The sequence below is a fragment of the Opisthocomus hoazin genome, chromosome 15, assembly GCF_030867145.1.
Source record: "Opisthocomus hoazin isolate bOpiHoa1 chromosome 15, bOpiHoa1.hap1, whole genome shotgun sequence".
Classification (NCBI taxonomy): domain Eukaryota; kingdom Metazoa; phylum Chordata; class Aves; order Opisthocomiformes; family Opisthocomidae; genus Opisthocomus; species Opisthocomus hoazin.
This window is the reverse complement of record NC_134428.1, coordinates 25625869-25642644: the sequence shown is the minus strand read 5'-3', so window position 1 is coordinate 25642644 and position 16776 is coordinate 25625869. Positions and strand designations below refer to the sequence as shown.

The following is a 16776-nucleotide window of genomic DNA, read 5'->3' as shown; positions in this document are numbered from 1 at the left end:
TGCTCTCCTCCTGAAGCGCTGCCCAATTTCCAGCTCCACAGAATAAAACTTGTAGCCAAAATTCAAACCCGCACTTATAAACTAGCTAGTTTATCAGTCGCGACGCCCTCGACGGCAGCTGGCGAGGCAGAGGGAGCCAAGCCCGCCGGAATCGCCTGCCGCCGGTGACGGGCGCCCGGGCAGCCCCGTCGATTCGGCAGCGCTCGATGCTCCTCGGACTCCTGAGACGAGGCAGCCACGGGACCCAGAGCCGCCCCCCGCCCCTCGGGCAGAGAGGAAGGCAGGCCTTCATCCCCGGCAGCCCCAGCAGCAGCGATCCACTGTGGCCCTGCCGCGGACGCCGTCGTGCCCAGGGCGGGTCGGAGCTCTGGGCTGGGAGGCAGACGCGGGCTCAGGGATGCAGGGATGCTGCTCAGCAGCGGCTCCTCCGAACAGCGCGTTGTGCTCTGCTGTCTGGGACAGGAGAGGACACGCGGCGAGGCCCCGGTCCCCAGGCAGCCCCCTCCCACAGGCTGTGGTCCCGGTTTCCCAGCAGGACTGAACGCCCTGCCAGGACCCGGGAACGCGGCACACCGCTCCCAAACCTGCCCTCGTCCCCAGGGAGGGTGCCGAGCAGGGCCGGGGACGCCGCAGCATCCCAAAAGCACTCACGAGAAGATGCCCAAGGAGGAGGATTCACCCTTCCTGCACCGGCGAGGACCACGGCTCGAAACTTGTTTGAGCAGACGCCTCGGGAGGACAGCGGGCTGGCAGACCCAGCGGCTGTCAGGCTTCGCCGGTTATTGCCGATTCATCACCTATCGCTCGGGCTGCTCCCACTTCGCAGCAGCACTGGGCCAGCCCTCCCCGGCCCCGTACGGGTGGAGATCCGCAGCAGTGCCAGGGCCGGCGAAGCGGCAGCGCCCGCTGTGTGCCACCCGCTCCCGAGCAGCCTCGTCGCCCCGGGACGCGGCACAGCCCCGCGTCTGCGTGAGCAGCGGCACCTCCGGCCCCGCAGCTGCTCGCTGCGACACAGGCAGCGCGGCTTCAGTTCTACCACGGCCTGACAACTATTTTCGTGTTCATTAATCAATTAATTTCTTTTTTTTTTTTTTTTAAAGTTTGGACATAAACACCAGCTCTGCACTGCAGAGGATGCACAGTAGTTATTCTCTGGCTTAATTTGGACTCTCAGTCCAAATCTTCTGCGGAAAGCTTTGTTCCACCCGAGCAGAAAGGCTCACGCTCTGCTGTGTGAATCTCAGAGCAATGAGCTGAATTTCCAAGGGCCCCGCCAAGGCTTTGCACCGATACGGCCGGAACGCCTTCGCCTCCCTCACCGCTTATCAGAGGAGAAGAACACATCTTTTCTCATCACCTTCATAAACTTTTATCTGTGCCTTTCTGACAGGCAGAAAGGCAGCCTTTATAACCACCTTCTTGAATTGTAAAACACAAAAGCGTGTTGGAGAACAGCCCCACAACAGTTCCTGCCACAGCTCTACCTGCCCGGCAGCGAGCCCGCCGGGGACGCAGTCTTCATCGCCTTCGCAGCCAAGCGGCCCAAATCGCTGCCTGCAGCCGTGGCAGAGCCTTGGCCAGGGAGCCCGGCGCTCCGTGCCCCTGCCCCCAGCCTCGCCAGACACCCCCGTACCCTTCGCCCAGCTCCAGCCTTCACAGAATCACAGAATCACAGAATAGTAGGGGTTGGAAGGGACCTCTGTGGGTCATCTAGTCCAACCCCCCCGCTGAAGCAGGGTCACCTACAGCAGGCTGCACAGGACCTTGTCCAGGCGGGGCTGGAATATCTCCAGAGAAGGAGACTCCACAGCCTCCCTGGGCAGCCTGTTCCAGGGCTCCGTCACCCTCAGAGGGAAGAAGTTCTTCCTCATGTTCAGACGGAACTTCCTGTGCCTCAGTTTGTGCCCATTGCCCCTTGTCCTGTCACTGGGCACCACTGAAAAGAGCTTGGCCCCATCCTCCTGACACCCACCCTTCAGATATTTGTAGGCATTTATAAGGTCCCCTCGCAGCCTTCTCTTCTTCAGGCTGAACAAGCCCAGTTCCCTCAACCTCTCCTCGTAGTGGAGATGCTCCAGTCCCCTCACCATCCTTGTAGCCCTGAGATTCACGACTCGGTCGGTCCGGGCACGGCTCCGGCCGCAGCCTTCACCGTGCACTCCTGCATCGCATGAGTGCGGGGCACCGGGGACGATGCTCCAAGTGCTCTGCTGAACCAGCGCCTCGTAACACCCTCCCCTGCAACTCTGCTGAGCTTTTACTACCTTTTATTGCCTTCTGGCTTTAAAATCGTTACGAAAACTATTTTCAATCACCCCGACAACCTGCAGCACAGGGAGAGATCAGAGCCTTGGGGGAAGATCTCATCTCCGCGCCGCAAGCGGACAGCCCATGGTCCCCGCCCGTGCGCAGGACCAAGTGTCCAGGGCAGGCACGGTCCGTGCCGGGGACCATCGCCCTGCGCCTGCCCCGGGACTCAGCAGAAAGCCCCGGGGACGCCTCACCCCCGAGGCAGACGGCCCCGGCCGCGGTGCGGGCAGCAGCACCGACCCCGGGGGTTCCAGGAGCTCGATCCGGCCCGCGGCCCCTTCCAGAGGGAACACGCACGGTGCCGTCTGGTGGGATCGGAGCCCTGACTCTGCTTCCCGCTTCGCCGCCCCGACGGCCAGCGGAACGTCTCTGGAGACACATGGCTGAGCCTTCGGCGTTGATCAGCCTGTTTCTGCTTCTTTACAGAATGGGAAAAATCATTCCTGGCCCTCACAGTCCATCAGTTTATGCCCTGAAGCAGCAGATTTGATTACCTCACGTTATTATCTCAGCATGCAGACCTAAAAATTTCATTAATGGGAATAATTTTATCTGTTCATTTAAAAACTCAAAAGGTTTCTGCATGACCTTAAGTAACTTTCTGACTTTTCAAGCAGAAATCGACAATTAAGCGAAAGACAAATAAAAACCTCCAGAAGCGTGGCAGCGATACGGCGTGTCGGGGGAAACGCGCTGCCCTCCGACCGCTTACGGCGATTCTTCGACAGTCAAATCTGAGGTGAAACAGTTTTACATCTGTCACTTTCTGACAGTTTTGTGCATCATTAAGAAGCAATAACACCATTATTAATAGCAATGAGTAGGAATATTACGACCCCATTTAAAGCAGCGGGTTTAAATCCCTCTGGGGACCAAGCCCAGCTATGGCTGAGGAGAAGCCGCCCGGGTTCCAGGCTGCCATCAGGCGAGGCGTCACCCGTCCCGGACCGCACGGGATCTGGGGGGTCGGGGGCAGTGCCGGCAGCGCCCACACCTTCCTCCTCCTCCTCCAAGGGACCCTCCCCGAGCACCCACAGCCCCACCTGTGCGGGAAGCATCACCACACAGCCCATGGCCGGGTGCCCCGGACAAAGAACCCCGATGCTGCCCCCGTTCCTTCCCCCCTCCCGCTCCGGAGGCACCCCCAGCGCCCGCTGCCCACGACCCAGCGTCCCGGTGAGGCCACCGCAGACCAAGACGAGCAGCCACAGCTCGGCAGTGCCGGGGCTCGGCCGGGGCAGCGAGGGTGCCGGGGGGGTTTCTGCGAGGAAGAGCCTCTCCCCGGCCCAGGGGCTCTGCAGCGAGGCAGGGGCTGGCGGGGGGACACCGCTCCGTTGCCATGGGAATGGGATGTCACCCCCTCTGCCTTCTAAGGCCAGGGCAGGTCGGGCTGTTTAAACGATATTTGAATAATTTATTCTGCAGAACTCGCAATAGTTTCCAAATAAATTATTCAGACAACATCTTTTAACCGCTCAGCCAGCCATAACTGCAGGAACCGGCTTGGGAAGAGACGCCTACCTCAGACACCCCCATCTCCAGTAGAAAACACGGGGAGCAACATCACCGTAACGAACGCCCAAAGCAGGAGGGCACACAGCCCCTTCCAGGCAGCTCGTCCTGGCCGTGGGGGTCACAGCCAGCCGCTGATGGCAGCCGCCCGAGCAGGGCATGGCCCTTCCTCCAGCTCCGCCGAGCCCCGCTGCCGGCCAAGGGGCTGCCAGGCTCCAGAGGACGGTTTCTGGCCCTCGGCTCCCAGGACTGTGCTCCACCTGGGGCAAGAGCAGCCCCACACCAAGGACGGGGGGCTGGTGCCCCTCGGCAGCTCCCCGGGTAAGGCAGCGGCTGACGCAGACCCCAGCCCAGCGCCAGGTCTGCTCCCCACGTCCAGGGGGGTCCCAAGGGGACGCTGCTCCTGCGCCCCGGCCCACCCTGCCCCGAGGGCGTGGGCGATGCTCAGCCCTGCACGAAGGGGTGCAGCCGGCCCCGGGTCCACACACAGCTGCTACCCAAGGTTTCCGTGGGAAGAAGGTAGGATTAACGTGCTGGATAAATAAAGACCAGAAAGTTTTCTGCTAAATACGCAGTGCCATATGGGGGTTCACTTTTATGGTCAAAAAAAAAGCAGCCTACAACAAAACCCACTCCTACCCCGCTGTAAAGACAGCTTACGCTGGCTGCCAAATCCTCTACGTCCGTCTCCGAGCGAGCAAGGCCACTGCAACACATCCCAGCACCCAAGCGCAGACGGTTCTGCGTCCCAGTGCCCACCACAGACCCCACCCGTCCGCAAGCCCCGCTCGTTGCGAGCGGAGGTCGAGCCCAGCCGCCTCGCCCCGGCCATGTGCCACGCCAGCGGCACCCCCCGTTCCACACCTCTCGCGCAGGATTTGGGGGGGGGAAGGCTCTCGGGCTGACCCGCAGCGCTCATCTTCCTCCCCCCAGCAGCACACGCTGTCCCTGGCCGGCAGCAGCCGCGTTCCAGCAAGCACCCGGCGCTCGCATTACCGCCCTCCTGCATTAAAACACTGAATTCTTGCTCCGCAGAAGAATGTATTTGCACGTGCTTATAGAACAGAGAAGGCACAAGACTACTTATGTCTGCATCTTCCTGGGCTGGTGATTATTAATTAACGCACTTCCAGCTCGTTGATCTAATCACAGCATAATTGGTTTCAGTTTTGGTCAATGTTTTACTTCATCAGCTCCTGCCAACGCTGCCAGCGCAGCACGGCTGTCGGCTGGGACCTCCGGCCCGCGGCCACGGGTCCTAACGGGGTCTCGGCTTCGCCGGAGCCGGCAAGGGAGGAGCGGGAGCCCGGCACCGTCCCCACACTCCGGCAGCCCTCGCACGAGGACGGGGCACGCTCCGCTTCCACGCGCACACAGGTCACAGCCCCCACCTCCCACCCCCCCCGTTCGCAGCACAGCCTGTCCCCATGCTGCTGCCTTTTAGTCCCCGCAGGCCACCGCTCCCCGAGACACGCGATGAGCTGCCCGGCCCCCCGCTTGGCGCAGGGACTCCCCGACGGGACGCACAGAGGGACCCGAGGAAGAGCTTCTTCCCTCTGAGGGTGACGGAGCCCTGGCCCAGGCTGCCCAGGGAGGCTGTGGAGTCTCCTTCTCTGGAGATATTCAAGACCCACCTGGACGCGGTGCTGTGCAGCCGGCTCTGGGTGACCCTGCTTGGGCAGGGGGTTGGGCTGGGGGACCCACAGAGGTCCCTGCCGACCCCACCATGCTGGGATTCTGTGGGACGCGCCGACGACGCAGGCAGGCTGCAATTCCTGCCTGAAAAGAGCAGCAGGAAGAGCCAGCTCTCGGCCGCAGGAGAGGGGCAACGCGCAAGCAGAGACCCCCCCACACCTTCCTGCCTCAAGAGAAGCGACAGATTTAATGGCCCCAAGCCCAGCCTCCACCCTCCCTTGCTCCGCCGCTTCCCATCCTCAGCTCCTCACGTCTCAACACAACGGCCTCAGAGCAATCTGCACGGGGAAGCTTTTCTATTATGGAAGCAAAAATGTGCAACGCCTTGATGACATTTTAATTTGCTACAATTTCCCGCTTTATTCAGCAGTCTCTTCCCGCTAATAAGATGCTCGATCGCAGCCCCGAGCAGGGCGCAGGCTGTGAGCACACGTCTGCTCCCGTCCCCCCCCGCACGCCCGCTCCCACCGGTGCAGAGCCACGCACCCCCCGTCCCATCCCCCCCGCAGCCGCCCCACGCCGCGTCCCAGCCAGCCCTCGCGCGCCCGCGGGTGCGGATGAGCCGGCCCCTGCGCCGGGATTGCCGCCACGTTCACAAGTTTCTTTTTTTCTTGTTTCCTTCAGGAAAAACTCGTGCGTTCCTGCTGCCTGCAGGGTCAGGGAGAGCAGCACCATCCCACTGCGTTGTGCGCCGGCAGGATCCCACTCGCGGACAGACGGACACCGCCCGGCTCCGGGGAAGCCCCTCTCTATATTTCAGGCAAAGCCAAGCGCTGTAGCGATGTCAGAGCAGGGGACAGCAGCGACAAGCGCCCGCGGACTCGCTGGGTGCGAGGGACCAGACCCCCTGATCAACTGGGGTGAAGACTGCCCGAGCCAATTCAGTGCTTTTAAGTCGCATCCAAAAATCATAGAATCATAGAAAGTTTTGGGTCAGAAGGGACCCCCAGAGGTCATCCAGTCCAACCCCCCGCAGCGAGCAGGGACACCGCTAACGAGACCAGGGTGCTCAGAGCCCTGTCCAACCTGGTCTTGAATGTTTCCAGAGATGGGGCCTCCACTGCCTCTCTGGGCAACCCGTTCCAGGGTTTCACCACCCTCAAGAATTAATGTCCTTTGGCAACGTGACACGTCACAGAGTACCCAAATCTTGCTCACCAGGCCCAAAAGATGACTTCTCCTCCGTCAAGCAGCTCAAGCTAAATAACCCAGCCCACGCCACCCACTTCGTGTGACAGAGCCGGGAGCTTGCCGTGGTTTCCGCGGCGGGCGAGAGAAGCAGAGCTCTCATGTCGGCTCCCCAGCGATGCTCAGCTCGGACGACCGCTGGAAAACACCGCGCAACCTGCATGCGCCTTTCCAGACGTGGAAGAGACTCCAAATATCGTGTTACGAAAATCACGGTGTTGGGATAAGGAAGGCAGAACCGGAGCCCTCTCCCCGCCCGGCGCGCCAGGAGCCTGAGCCCAGGCAGCTCAGGTCGCTGCTGCCGAGGACGCTCCCGGGACCCGCTCCCAGCACCGCCTGCAAGGACGCTTCACCGCGATTTAAAACGATGCGCTTAGCGCCAGCCACTTCCAGCCCGCTCCTCGGGCTTTTCCAGCCTCCTGCACTCACCCCCCGGGTCCGGGTCTGTTCGGCGCTGAAGATCAGCGCTTTGAACTCCAGCCAGCCCAAACGCCAGACGTCCACACGCGTTCCCGCTGCTGCTCAGCTCCATGGCGGCTGCTCCGGCTCCGAGCCACAGCCTGCATCCCACCGGGACCCCACACCGGGCGCCTGGCACAGCCGGGGACCACCAGCCAAACCAGCCCCGCGGAGCCAGCATGGCCGAGCCAGAGCTGTCACCTGCAGCCGGGTCCCCCCCTGCACAAAGCAGAACCCCCAGTGTCCCCATCCCAGGGAGGGGGTCAGCGGGGGGGTCGGGGCCCTCGCTCCCAGGCTTTCGCTCCGAGCCGGGGGACGCTGACCACGCAGTCCCCACACAGCTGGTGTTGATGCTTCGGAAGAGAAGCGCTTGCCAAGGGCTCGTATCGAAGTGCTTTGCTGGAGGAGATGCAGAGTGGTTTGTGCCCTCAGAAACCTCCCGTATTTTGGAAAGCGCCTTTGGCCGGCGGAGCCACGAGCCCCGTCCCCAGCACGGAGCCGGGGGGACACGCTCCGCACCTCACCGCGCCGAGCCAAGGGCGCGGAGCCACAGGCACTGGGAAGGCGCCGGTTATTTGTCCAGGTGCCCTTTTATTAGGCAAAGCCACGCATTTTTAATCACTGGGAACACCGACAAACCCCGGTGCTTCAGCAAGCTCCGAGCAGGCGCAGACAGCGGCAACGACGCAGGGCTGCGACCGCAGCGCGCAAGGCTGCGCTCCCTGCACGCCCATTCTACAGCTGCGTTCCAGGGGTGGCCTGAAAGGAGCTGTAACAGAGCTGCCGCGAGCATCACGGGGCGATTAACACCGCCGACCCCAGAGCTGGGAGGCTAATTAGGAAGGGCAGCTCCACAGGTTCCCGTTGTGCTGCTCTGGGCTCAGCCCTGCAGAGCTGCGGCTGCATGGGAGCCCCAGCCCTGCAGAGCTGCGGCTGCGTGGGACCCCAGCCCTGCAGAGCTGCGGCTGCGTGGGACCCCAGCCCTGCAGAGCTGCAGCTGTGTGGGACCCCCAGCCCTGCAGAACGGCAAAGCTGTGGCTGCGTGGGACCCCAGCCCCGGGCTGTGCCCCCCGAGATGGGCAGCAGAGCCACACAAGCTGCGGCTGCGTGGGACCCCAGCCCTGCAGAGCTGCGGCTGCGTGGGACCCCCAGCCCTGCAGAGCTGCGGCTGCGTGGGACCCCAGCCCTGCAGAGCTGCGGCTGCGTGGGACCCCAGCCCTGCAGAGCTGCAGCTGTGTGGGACCCCAGCCCTGCAGACCGGCAGAGCTGCGGCTGCGTGGGACCCCAGCCCCGGGCTGTGCCCCCTGAGATGGGCAGCAGAGCCACACAAGCTGCGGCTGCGTGGGACCCCAGCCCTGCAGAGCTGCGGCTGCGTGGGACCCCAGCCCTGCAGAGCTGCGGCTGCGTGGGACCCCAGCCCTGCAGAGATGCGGCTGTGTGGGACCCCAGCCCTGCAGACCGGCAGAGCTGCGGCTGCGTGGGACCCCAGCCCCGGGCTGTGCCCCCTGAGATGGGCAGCAGAGCCACACAAGCTGCGGCTGCGTGGGACCCCAGCCCTGCAGAGCTGCGGCTGCGTGGGACCCCCAGCCCTGCAGACCAGCAGAGCTGCAGCTGCGTGGGACCCCAGCCCTGCAGAGCTGCGGCTGCGTGGGACCCCAGCCCCGGGCTGTGCCCCCCGGACGGGCAGCAGAGCCGCACGGGGCTGGTCCCCGCCACCAGGCTTCTCACCCCCGCGTCGGCCAGGCACAACGCGGCTGGCTTGGTTAAATCCCACGCGGCGGATGGCAGCCACCCTCACCGAGAGCCAGGCAGGGCTGTCCTCAGCACATTTTGTGGGGTTTGAGAAACCTGGGGGTTCGGCTGCTGATTTCCAGCCCCCTGCCCTGCGCTGCGCGAAGCCTCAGCGACCCCCCGGGGCCGGCACGGTTCCAGTCTCCCACCCTGCAGCTCCGAGGCGCACCCTGCTTCTCCAGAACTAAGGATGGGTTAAAAATATCGAAACTTGGATCATTCTCATGTTATTATTCTAATTTTTACGACCTCAGTACCTGGCAGACCGTGCTGCAGCAGGCCCAGCTGTGCCAAGAGCTGTAAAAAAGCTGCAGCTGCGGCCGGCCCCGGGACCCCGGCGAAACAGCGAAGCAAACGCGGTGTCCTTGGCCGAACCGCGCGCTCCCTTTAACCAAAAAGCTGTGCTTTCCGTGGGGAGTTACAGGTTGTCTACACAAAGAAAGAAAAAAATTTAAAAAAATCATAGAGAGAGAAAAGAAAAACCCGCCGCCGAAAAGCGCACGGCAAATTCCTGGCAAACCCGTCCAGGCGACGGAAAAATGGAAGCGCCGGGATCCTCGGCTCCATCGCCGGGCCCGTGCTGCCACCTGCAGGCACGCGCCCTGCCTGTCCCTGCCTGTCCCTGCCCGTCCCTTCCTGTCCCTGCCCGCTCCTGCCCGTCCCTGCCCGTCCCTGCCTGCTCCTGCCTGTCCCTGCTCGCTCCTGCCTGTCCGTTTTCTGGGGTGCATCCAGAGGAGTGTGGGCAGCAGGTCAGGGAGGGTCTCCTCCCCCTCTGCTCTGCCCTGGGGAGGCCCCATCTGCAGTGCTGGGTCCAGTGCTGGGCTCCCCAGTTCCAGAAAGATGAGGAGCTACTGGAGAGAGTCCAGCACAGGGCTACGAGGATGAGGAGGGGACTGGAGCATCTCTGCTACGAGGAGAGGCTGAGGGAGCTGGGCTTGTTCAGCCTGGAGAAGAGAAGGCTGAGAGGGGACCTTAGAAATGCCTCTAAATATCTGCAGGGTGGGGGTCAGGAGGATGGGGCCAGACTCTTTGCAGTGGTGCCCAGCGACAGGACAAGGGGCAACGGGCACAAACTGGAGCAGAGGAAGCTCCAGCTGAACCCGAGGAAGAACTTCTTCCCTCTGAGGGTGACGGAGCCCTGGCCCAGGCTGCCCAGGGAGGCTGTGGAGTCTCCTTCTCTGGAGATATTCCAGACCCGCCTGGCCGCGGTGCTGTGCCCCCTGCTCTGGGTGACCCTGCTTGGGCAGGGGGCTGGGCTGGGGGACCCACAGAGGTCCCTGCCAACCCTGCCATGCTGGGGTTCTGTGATTCCTCCCCCCAGCGACTCTTTGCCGCAAGAAGGCAAAGCCCTCGGATAACGGCTGGGTTTGCGTTGCCGCGTTTTTGGCAGGGAGAGGCCAGGTCCTGGAAAACCGGCCCTGGACACGGCTCCGGCGGCAGGGAGCCCTGGGTGCCAGCGGGAGGGCGAGCTCCGCGCCCATCGGCCTCCGACGGGAGCCTGGGTGCCCATCGCCCCGCGTCCCCCGGAGGGAGAGCACCCGGGAAGCAGGACTTCTGTGAAAGGAAGCTCTGTGCGGGTCGCTGAAGCTCTCCTTTAAGGATAAATAAGAAAAAATAATAAAAAAAAAACCCAGCACAACTTCTATCATTTTTTTCACTAATACTTTCAGTAACTTGTTGCTGTTCTTGGAACCATTTCTGGTGGCCCTCTAGGCCAGAAAGGACCCTGGCTCTTCTCCGCACTCCCAGATCACAGCATCACTGACTGGTTTGGGTGAGAAGGGACCTGTCAGGGCCACCCAGCCCAACCCCCTGCCATGGGCAGGGACATTTCCAAACGGATCAGGGTGCCCAGAGCCCCGTCCAACCCTGCCTGGGATGGTTCCAGGGATGGGGCATCTCCCACCACTCTGGGCAACCTGAGCCAGGGTTTCACCAACCTCATCCTAAAAAATTCCTTCCATGTACCCGCTCTGAATCTCCCCTCTTTTAAAGCCATCACCCCTTGTCCTACCACTACAGACCCTGTTAAATTGTGTCCCCACCTTTCTCCCCAGCAGACAGGGCTTGCTTCTCCAGCTGGTCCGGGACTAAACCCGAGCGTTCCCCTACGCGAGGCACGGACCAACGCTCCCCTCGGTCCCCGTCACCCGGGGGCCGGCTCGGGCCGCCCCTTGCCGAAGCAGACGAGGGACCCCACGTGTTGCAGCCATCCCCGTTCGGACCCGCTCTGCCGAGCCTGCCCTCCCAAGCAGGGAGCAGTGAGACCGCGAGAGCCCCGCGGCCGCATGCCCTCCCTCGGGGATCCCGCGGCGAGGAGCACAGTGGGACGCCTCGGAGCTGACCCCGTCCCCCCGAAGTAAACCCCGGGGATGCCGCAGCGTCTCCTGCCGCCAGCCCACCCCCGTGGGGTGCTGGAAACCAGACTTCTCCAGGAGGAGCCAGCCGAAGCTGGTGGGACGGCAGAGAAGGACCCGGTCCTCGTCATCGGTGCCACCAGCCTGGCACTCCCCGCGCCCGCTCAGAGCGGGGCTGACCTCTGCAGCGTGGGCAGGCAGGCGGCATTTCACACCCCGCGCTCTGAACTCACCCTGCGAATAACCGGGAACAGCTCGGCAGCCGCCCGCGGAGACCGTACCCGCCCGGCGCTGCCGGCTCACCCAGCGTGGGCAGAAGCCTCCTTCCCCGGCTCAGCCCTCGTGGGCCAAACCCCAGCTCCAGGCACGCTGCCCACCCTGCCCACGGCGAGCTCTCCCTGCCTCCGACCCCCCGCCGGGACCCGCAGCGCGAGCGGCTGGCACCAGCGCCCGACGGCGAGCGGCGCGTCCTCCGTCTGATCTCCACGCAGGGGACAAGAGGCTTTACGAGATGCCAGCAGGTCAGGGGGAAGCAGTATCTCCTGGGAACTCAAAATCCGGGGGGAAAAAGCCTTCAGAGACAGGATGATCCTGTTTCCTGCTGCAAGCTGAGAACGGAGGAGTGCCAGGACAGAGGAAACCACGATGGGCGACAAGCGGCTTCACCGTGCGGGGCTGTCGGGTCCCCGGGACGCTCAGGGCAGGGCAGGGGTCTCTGCTGAGCCCGCAGCCTCTTCTGGCCCTGTCTCCCAGAATCACAGAATCACAGAATAGTAGGGGTTGGAAGGGCCCTCTGTGGGTCCCCCAGCCCAACCCCCTGCCCAAGCAGGGTCACCCAGAGCAGGCTGCACAGCACCGCGGCCAGGCGGGGCTGGAATATCTCCAGAGGAGACTCCACAGCCTCCCTGGGCAGCCTGGGCCAGGGCTCCGTCACCCTCAGAGGGAAGAAGTTCTTCCTTGGGTTCAGCTGGAGCTTCCTCTGCTCCAGTTTGTGCCCATTGCCCCTTGTCCTGTCGCTGGGCACCACTGGAAAGAGTCTGGCCCCGTCCTCCTGACCCCCACCCTGCAGATATTTGTAAGCATGTATAAGGTCCCCTCTCAGCCTTCTCTTCTCCAGGCTGAACAAGTCCAGCTCCCTCAGCCTCTCCTCGGAGGAGAGATGCTCCAGTCCCCTCCTCATCCTCGTAGCCCTCCGCTGGACTCTCTCCAGTAGCTCCTCATCTTTCTGGAACTGGGGAGCCCAGCCCTGGACACAGCACTGCAGATGGGGCCTCCCCAGGGCAGAGCAGAGAGGGAGGAGAACCTCCCTCGCCCTGCTGCCCACACTCCTCCTCATGCACCCCAGGATCCCGTTGGCCTTCTTGGCACCCAGGGCACGCTGCTGGCTCATGGTCACCCTGTCGTCCACCAGGACACCCAGGTCCCTCTCCGCAGAGCTGCTCTCCAGGATGGAGAACGGAGGAAGGTTCTGCCACCCCTCCCCGGTTCGCTGTGGACACTGAAGTTTGGCAGGGCTCGAGGAGCAGTTCGAAGTGTCTGTAACTGGTGAAGCCTCCAGAGCCCCAGGCAACGCTTGCCAGAGGACAGGAGCGTGCCTGGAGCAGGCTCAGAGCCTGGTCCTGCCTCGCCAGGCACCGGCTCCCGGGCAGTCACACGCTGGGCACCCCGCTCCCCGGATCCACCGCGGCGAGGGGCAGGCGGGTGACCCCCCGCGCAGGGCTGCGCCGGGTCGCACACCTACCTACGACGGTGAGCACCTCCTTCTCGATGTCAGCCCTGATGTATATCCGTCCCCGGCGCTCGGTGTGGTCCGTCCCGCAGAGGCTGGGGACGTTCATCACGCAGCGCTTGTGCACGTTCATCATGCAGGCTGCGGGCGGAGAGAGAGAAAGGGACACTCAGCGCCTTCTGCCGAAGCTCGCGGGGCGTTCAGGGGGTTGGGGGGGGGAGAACTTGTCCTCCTTTTAAACGTGGACATTTGTGAGGGATTCTGGGATGAACAGGCAGCAAAGGGACCTTGGAACGCAGCCGGAGACCCCACTGCAGGGACCCAGCACCAGCAGCAGCTCTGGGTCTCGCCGGCAGACACGCCGAGCCTTTCACCCTGACTCCAGTCCTGCTGCCTGCTCCAGCTTCTCTCCACCACACCCATGGTGCAGCGCTGGGCAGGCAGGTCCACAGGGGCTGAGAAGGGGCGTTAAAAATTGCCTGCGTATGTCTGTGTGTATATATGTGTATAAAAATGTACATATACAAAAAAAATAAATAAAAATTAATATTTTAAAGAAATTAATTTCCACTTGGTAGCGCTTTAAAGGCGGTAACGAATACGCTGTTCCCACAGCCGTCAGCAAGCGGCTCTGTTTGTGGGGAAGGCAGCACACGGCGAGCAGAGCGAGCTGCTCCCTGCAGACGGCGGCAGCACCCCGGCAGCTGCCGCGCGCGCACCCCGCTTCTCACCAGCAACGCGCAGGATGAACTCGGAGAATCACCCAGCGCTCTCTCCGGCCTCTCCCTCTTCTTTCACCCCCCGGGTGCTCCCGGGCCTGGGGTTTGGGCAGAGCCAGGGGCCCGGGAGAGGCTGCAGCCCCGCAGCAGCCCCCCGCAGCAGGCCCCCGCAGCAGCCTCCCTGCAGCCCCCACTGCAGCCCCCCTGCAGCCCCACTGTGGCCCCCCCCGCAGCAGCCCCCCTGCAGCACCCACTGCAGCCCCCACTGCAGCCCCCCTGCAGCCCCCCTGCAGCCCCCCTGCAGCACCCACTGCAGCCCCCACTGCAGCCCCCCTGCAGCACCCACTGCAGCCCCCCTGCAGCCCCCCACAGGCCCCCTGCAGCACCCACTGCAGCCCCCCTGAAGCCCCCCCTGCAGCCCCCCGCAGCCCCCCTGCAGCCCCCACTGCAGCCCCCACTGCAGCCCCACAGCAGCCCCACAGCAGCCCCCGGGCTCAGGGGCCAGCATGGCGAGAACCGCAGCCGGAGGGGATGCTCAGGGAGGGGGGGATGGATGCTGCGGGGGGTGCTGCGGGGGGAAGATGATGCTGCGGAGGGGGGTGATGCTGCGGAGGGTGCAGGGGGTGCAGGTGATGCTGCGGGGGTGATGCAGGCAGGACCCCCCCCAATGGATGCCTTTCCCTCCCCGCTCCCTGCGGGGCTCATGGGGCTCCCCACGAGAGGTGGGAAGGTGCCCACTGGTGCCCAGCCCCCGGGTGCAGCAGTGGGCTCTGCTCCGGTGGCGGAGGGGTCAGGCTCTCGGCGGGGAGCCCCTGCCCCGGGTTTCCAGGGCCCCCCACCGCCGCAGCCCCCGGCCACGTCACTTACTGTCACATTTCATCCCCTGGTGAATGAGCCCGTACAGCAACGACCCGCAGTGGTCACAGAAGGTGGGGCTGGAGTACGTGTGGATTTTGAATTTGTGTTTGCTCCGGGGATCCTAGGGGGGAAATAAAAGATAAAGATTATAAACTTGAATCAAATATTGGCAGGGCAGCACCGCTCTCCGCATTTCACGTGCCAGCTGGCTTCCGAGGGGCTGTTAATGGCCGTCAGTCAACAGCCACCGACCGACGTGGACCTCTTCCAGCAGCCACCACGATCCAGCTCTATACGTGTTGCCATAACAATGAACAAGCAACGCAGGGATTGTCTGGGATTGATCACTTTGAAGTACTCGGTCTTAGCATAGAAAACACCAGGTGAAGCTGGTACCTAAGAGCCAACGCGAGGGCTGGACATCGCTCAACTTCCACGTCAACCCAGTGGGGTAAAGCAGAAAAACCACCCGTGATTTCCATCCCTCTTCAGACCGCCCAGTAAACACCTTTGTGCGCCGGTGCCAGCCCCCCCTGCATGCTCCCAGGGAACCAAGCTGCTTAGGGCACACTGGAATTCATTTTGAGCCTTCTGGAAACTTCTCTGCAACAGCCGAGTGCGCGGCCCCAGGGAGCCCAGTTCATCCCGGGCACCGTGCGAGCAGGGCCGCTGGACTCCAGCAAGGCTCCACCGAAGCTAAAGCCAAACAACTTCAAACAAGAAACAACTTCTCAGCAGGGAGAGAGGATCAACCGCTGGAACAACCGACGCAGGCAGACCACGGATGTGGTATTTCTTGGTATCTCCCATGCAAGACACGACAATTCGGGAAGCCCTGATCCAACTTCAGTTACCCAGCCCAGCGCAGAGCACCCTCAAGACAACGCGAAGTTACGCCGGGGACAGGACTAAGCAACCGGACGTCTCCTGCTGGCCCCAGCGCAGCGTGGACACCATGGGTTTCAGCTGCTGTGGCTGCTGGAGAAGCCGGGGCAGCAAACGCAGAGCCCCAGCAGCACCCTGGTACTCGCTGCCTGGCCCAGGAGCTGGAGAAACCCCACTGCCAGGGGGGGACGTCACCATCAGGACCTCGAGCGCAGCTGAGCAGAGCCCAGGTGATGCCGGGACCACGCTGGGACCACGGGCACCGCCAGGCAGAGCCAAGGCAATGCCGGGACCATGCTGGGACCACGGGCACCGCCGGGCAGAGCCCAGGTGATGCTGGGACCATGCTGGGACCACGGGCGCAGTCGGGCAGAGCCCAGGTGATGCCAGGACCACGCTGGGACCATGGGCACAGCCGGGCAGAGCCGAGGGGATGCCGGGACCACGGGTACAGCCGGGCAGAGCCCAGGCGATGCCAGGACCACGCTGGGACCACAGGCACAGCCGGGCAGAGCCGAGGGGATGCTGGGACCATGCCGGGACCACAGGCACATCTGGGCAGAGCCCATGTGATGCTGGGACCACGCTGGGACCACGGGCACAGCCGGGCAGAGCCGAGGGGATGCCGGGGCGGGCAGTGCTGCTCCCGCAGGCAGAGCCCAGAGCGGCACGGCTTTGCAGCGGAGGGTGCTGGGGCAGCCGGCCTGGGCGCTCAGCACGCTTGGTAGTGGCACACAGAGGCAAGGGGGGAGGCTATGGCAAGTAGCAGCTGGCTTAATTTGATCTCAGGTTAATTGTTGCAGGGTTAGGGATGAGGCACAGCTCCTGGCTCGGTCATTTGAGCTGACTGGCTTTGCAATTGCCTGGAAAGGTGCCCGGGCACGAGCAGAGACACCTCTTCAGGGCACTGTAAGCTGAATAAAAAAACAAAGAGTGGAGTCAGAACCAAACTATAACATAGCTGCCAATACATTACCTTCCCCTGAGATTAATTTTGCTACCGCTATTGCATCGAGGCTCCCAGCTGCATTAATCACTAATATTGTGCGTTATTTCATAGCATCCTGGATAGCTTCAGTGACACCAGAAAGGTGGACGAGTAATCGAGCTTCCTTTAATTCAATCCCTGCGCAAGGGATTAGGTAGGTGCCTCAGCAAACGTACTAGACACTGAAAATACCTTGCACCCAACCCACAGCAAACCTCTTCTGGACACCGAGCGCCGCGCGCCTGTCGGCAGCTCACGCGCCAGCGGCCTCGCACGAAGCCCGAG

General features: G+C 63.0%; 1 protein-coding gene across 2 annotated transcripts in view; it reads right to left on the bottom strand.

Moving 5' to 3' along the window:
• Positions 1 to 16776, bottom strand: part of PRKCB (protein kinase C beta) — a 131363-nt gene that overhangs the window by 52380 nt on the left and 62207 nt on the right. For both annotated transcript variants that reach the window (XM_075435985.1, XM_075435986.1), the window contains exons 4-5: positions 14628 to 14739; positions 13054 to 13182 (exon numbers count right to left, since the gene is read on the bottom strand). In XM_075435985.1, coding sequence (XP_075292100.1) covers positions 13054 to 13182; positions 14628 to 14739 — 241 coding nt within the window. The remainder of the gene's footprint in view (positions 1 to 13053; positions 13183 to 14627; positions 14740 to 16776) is intronic.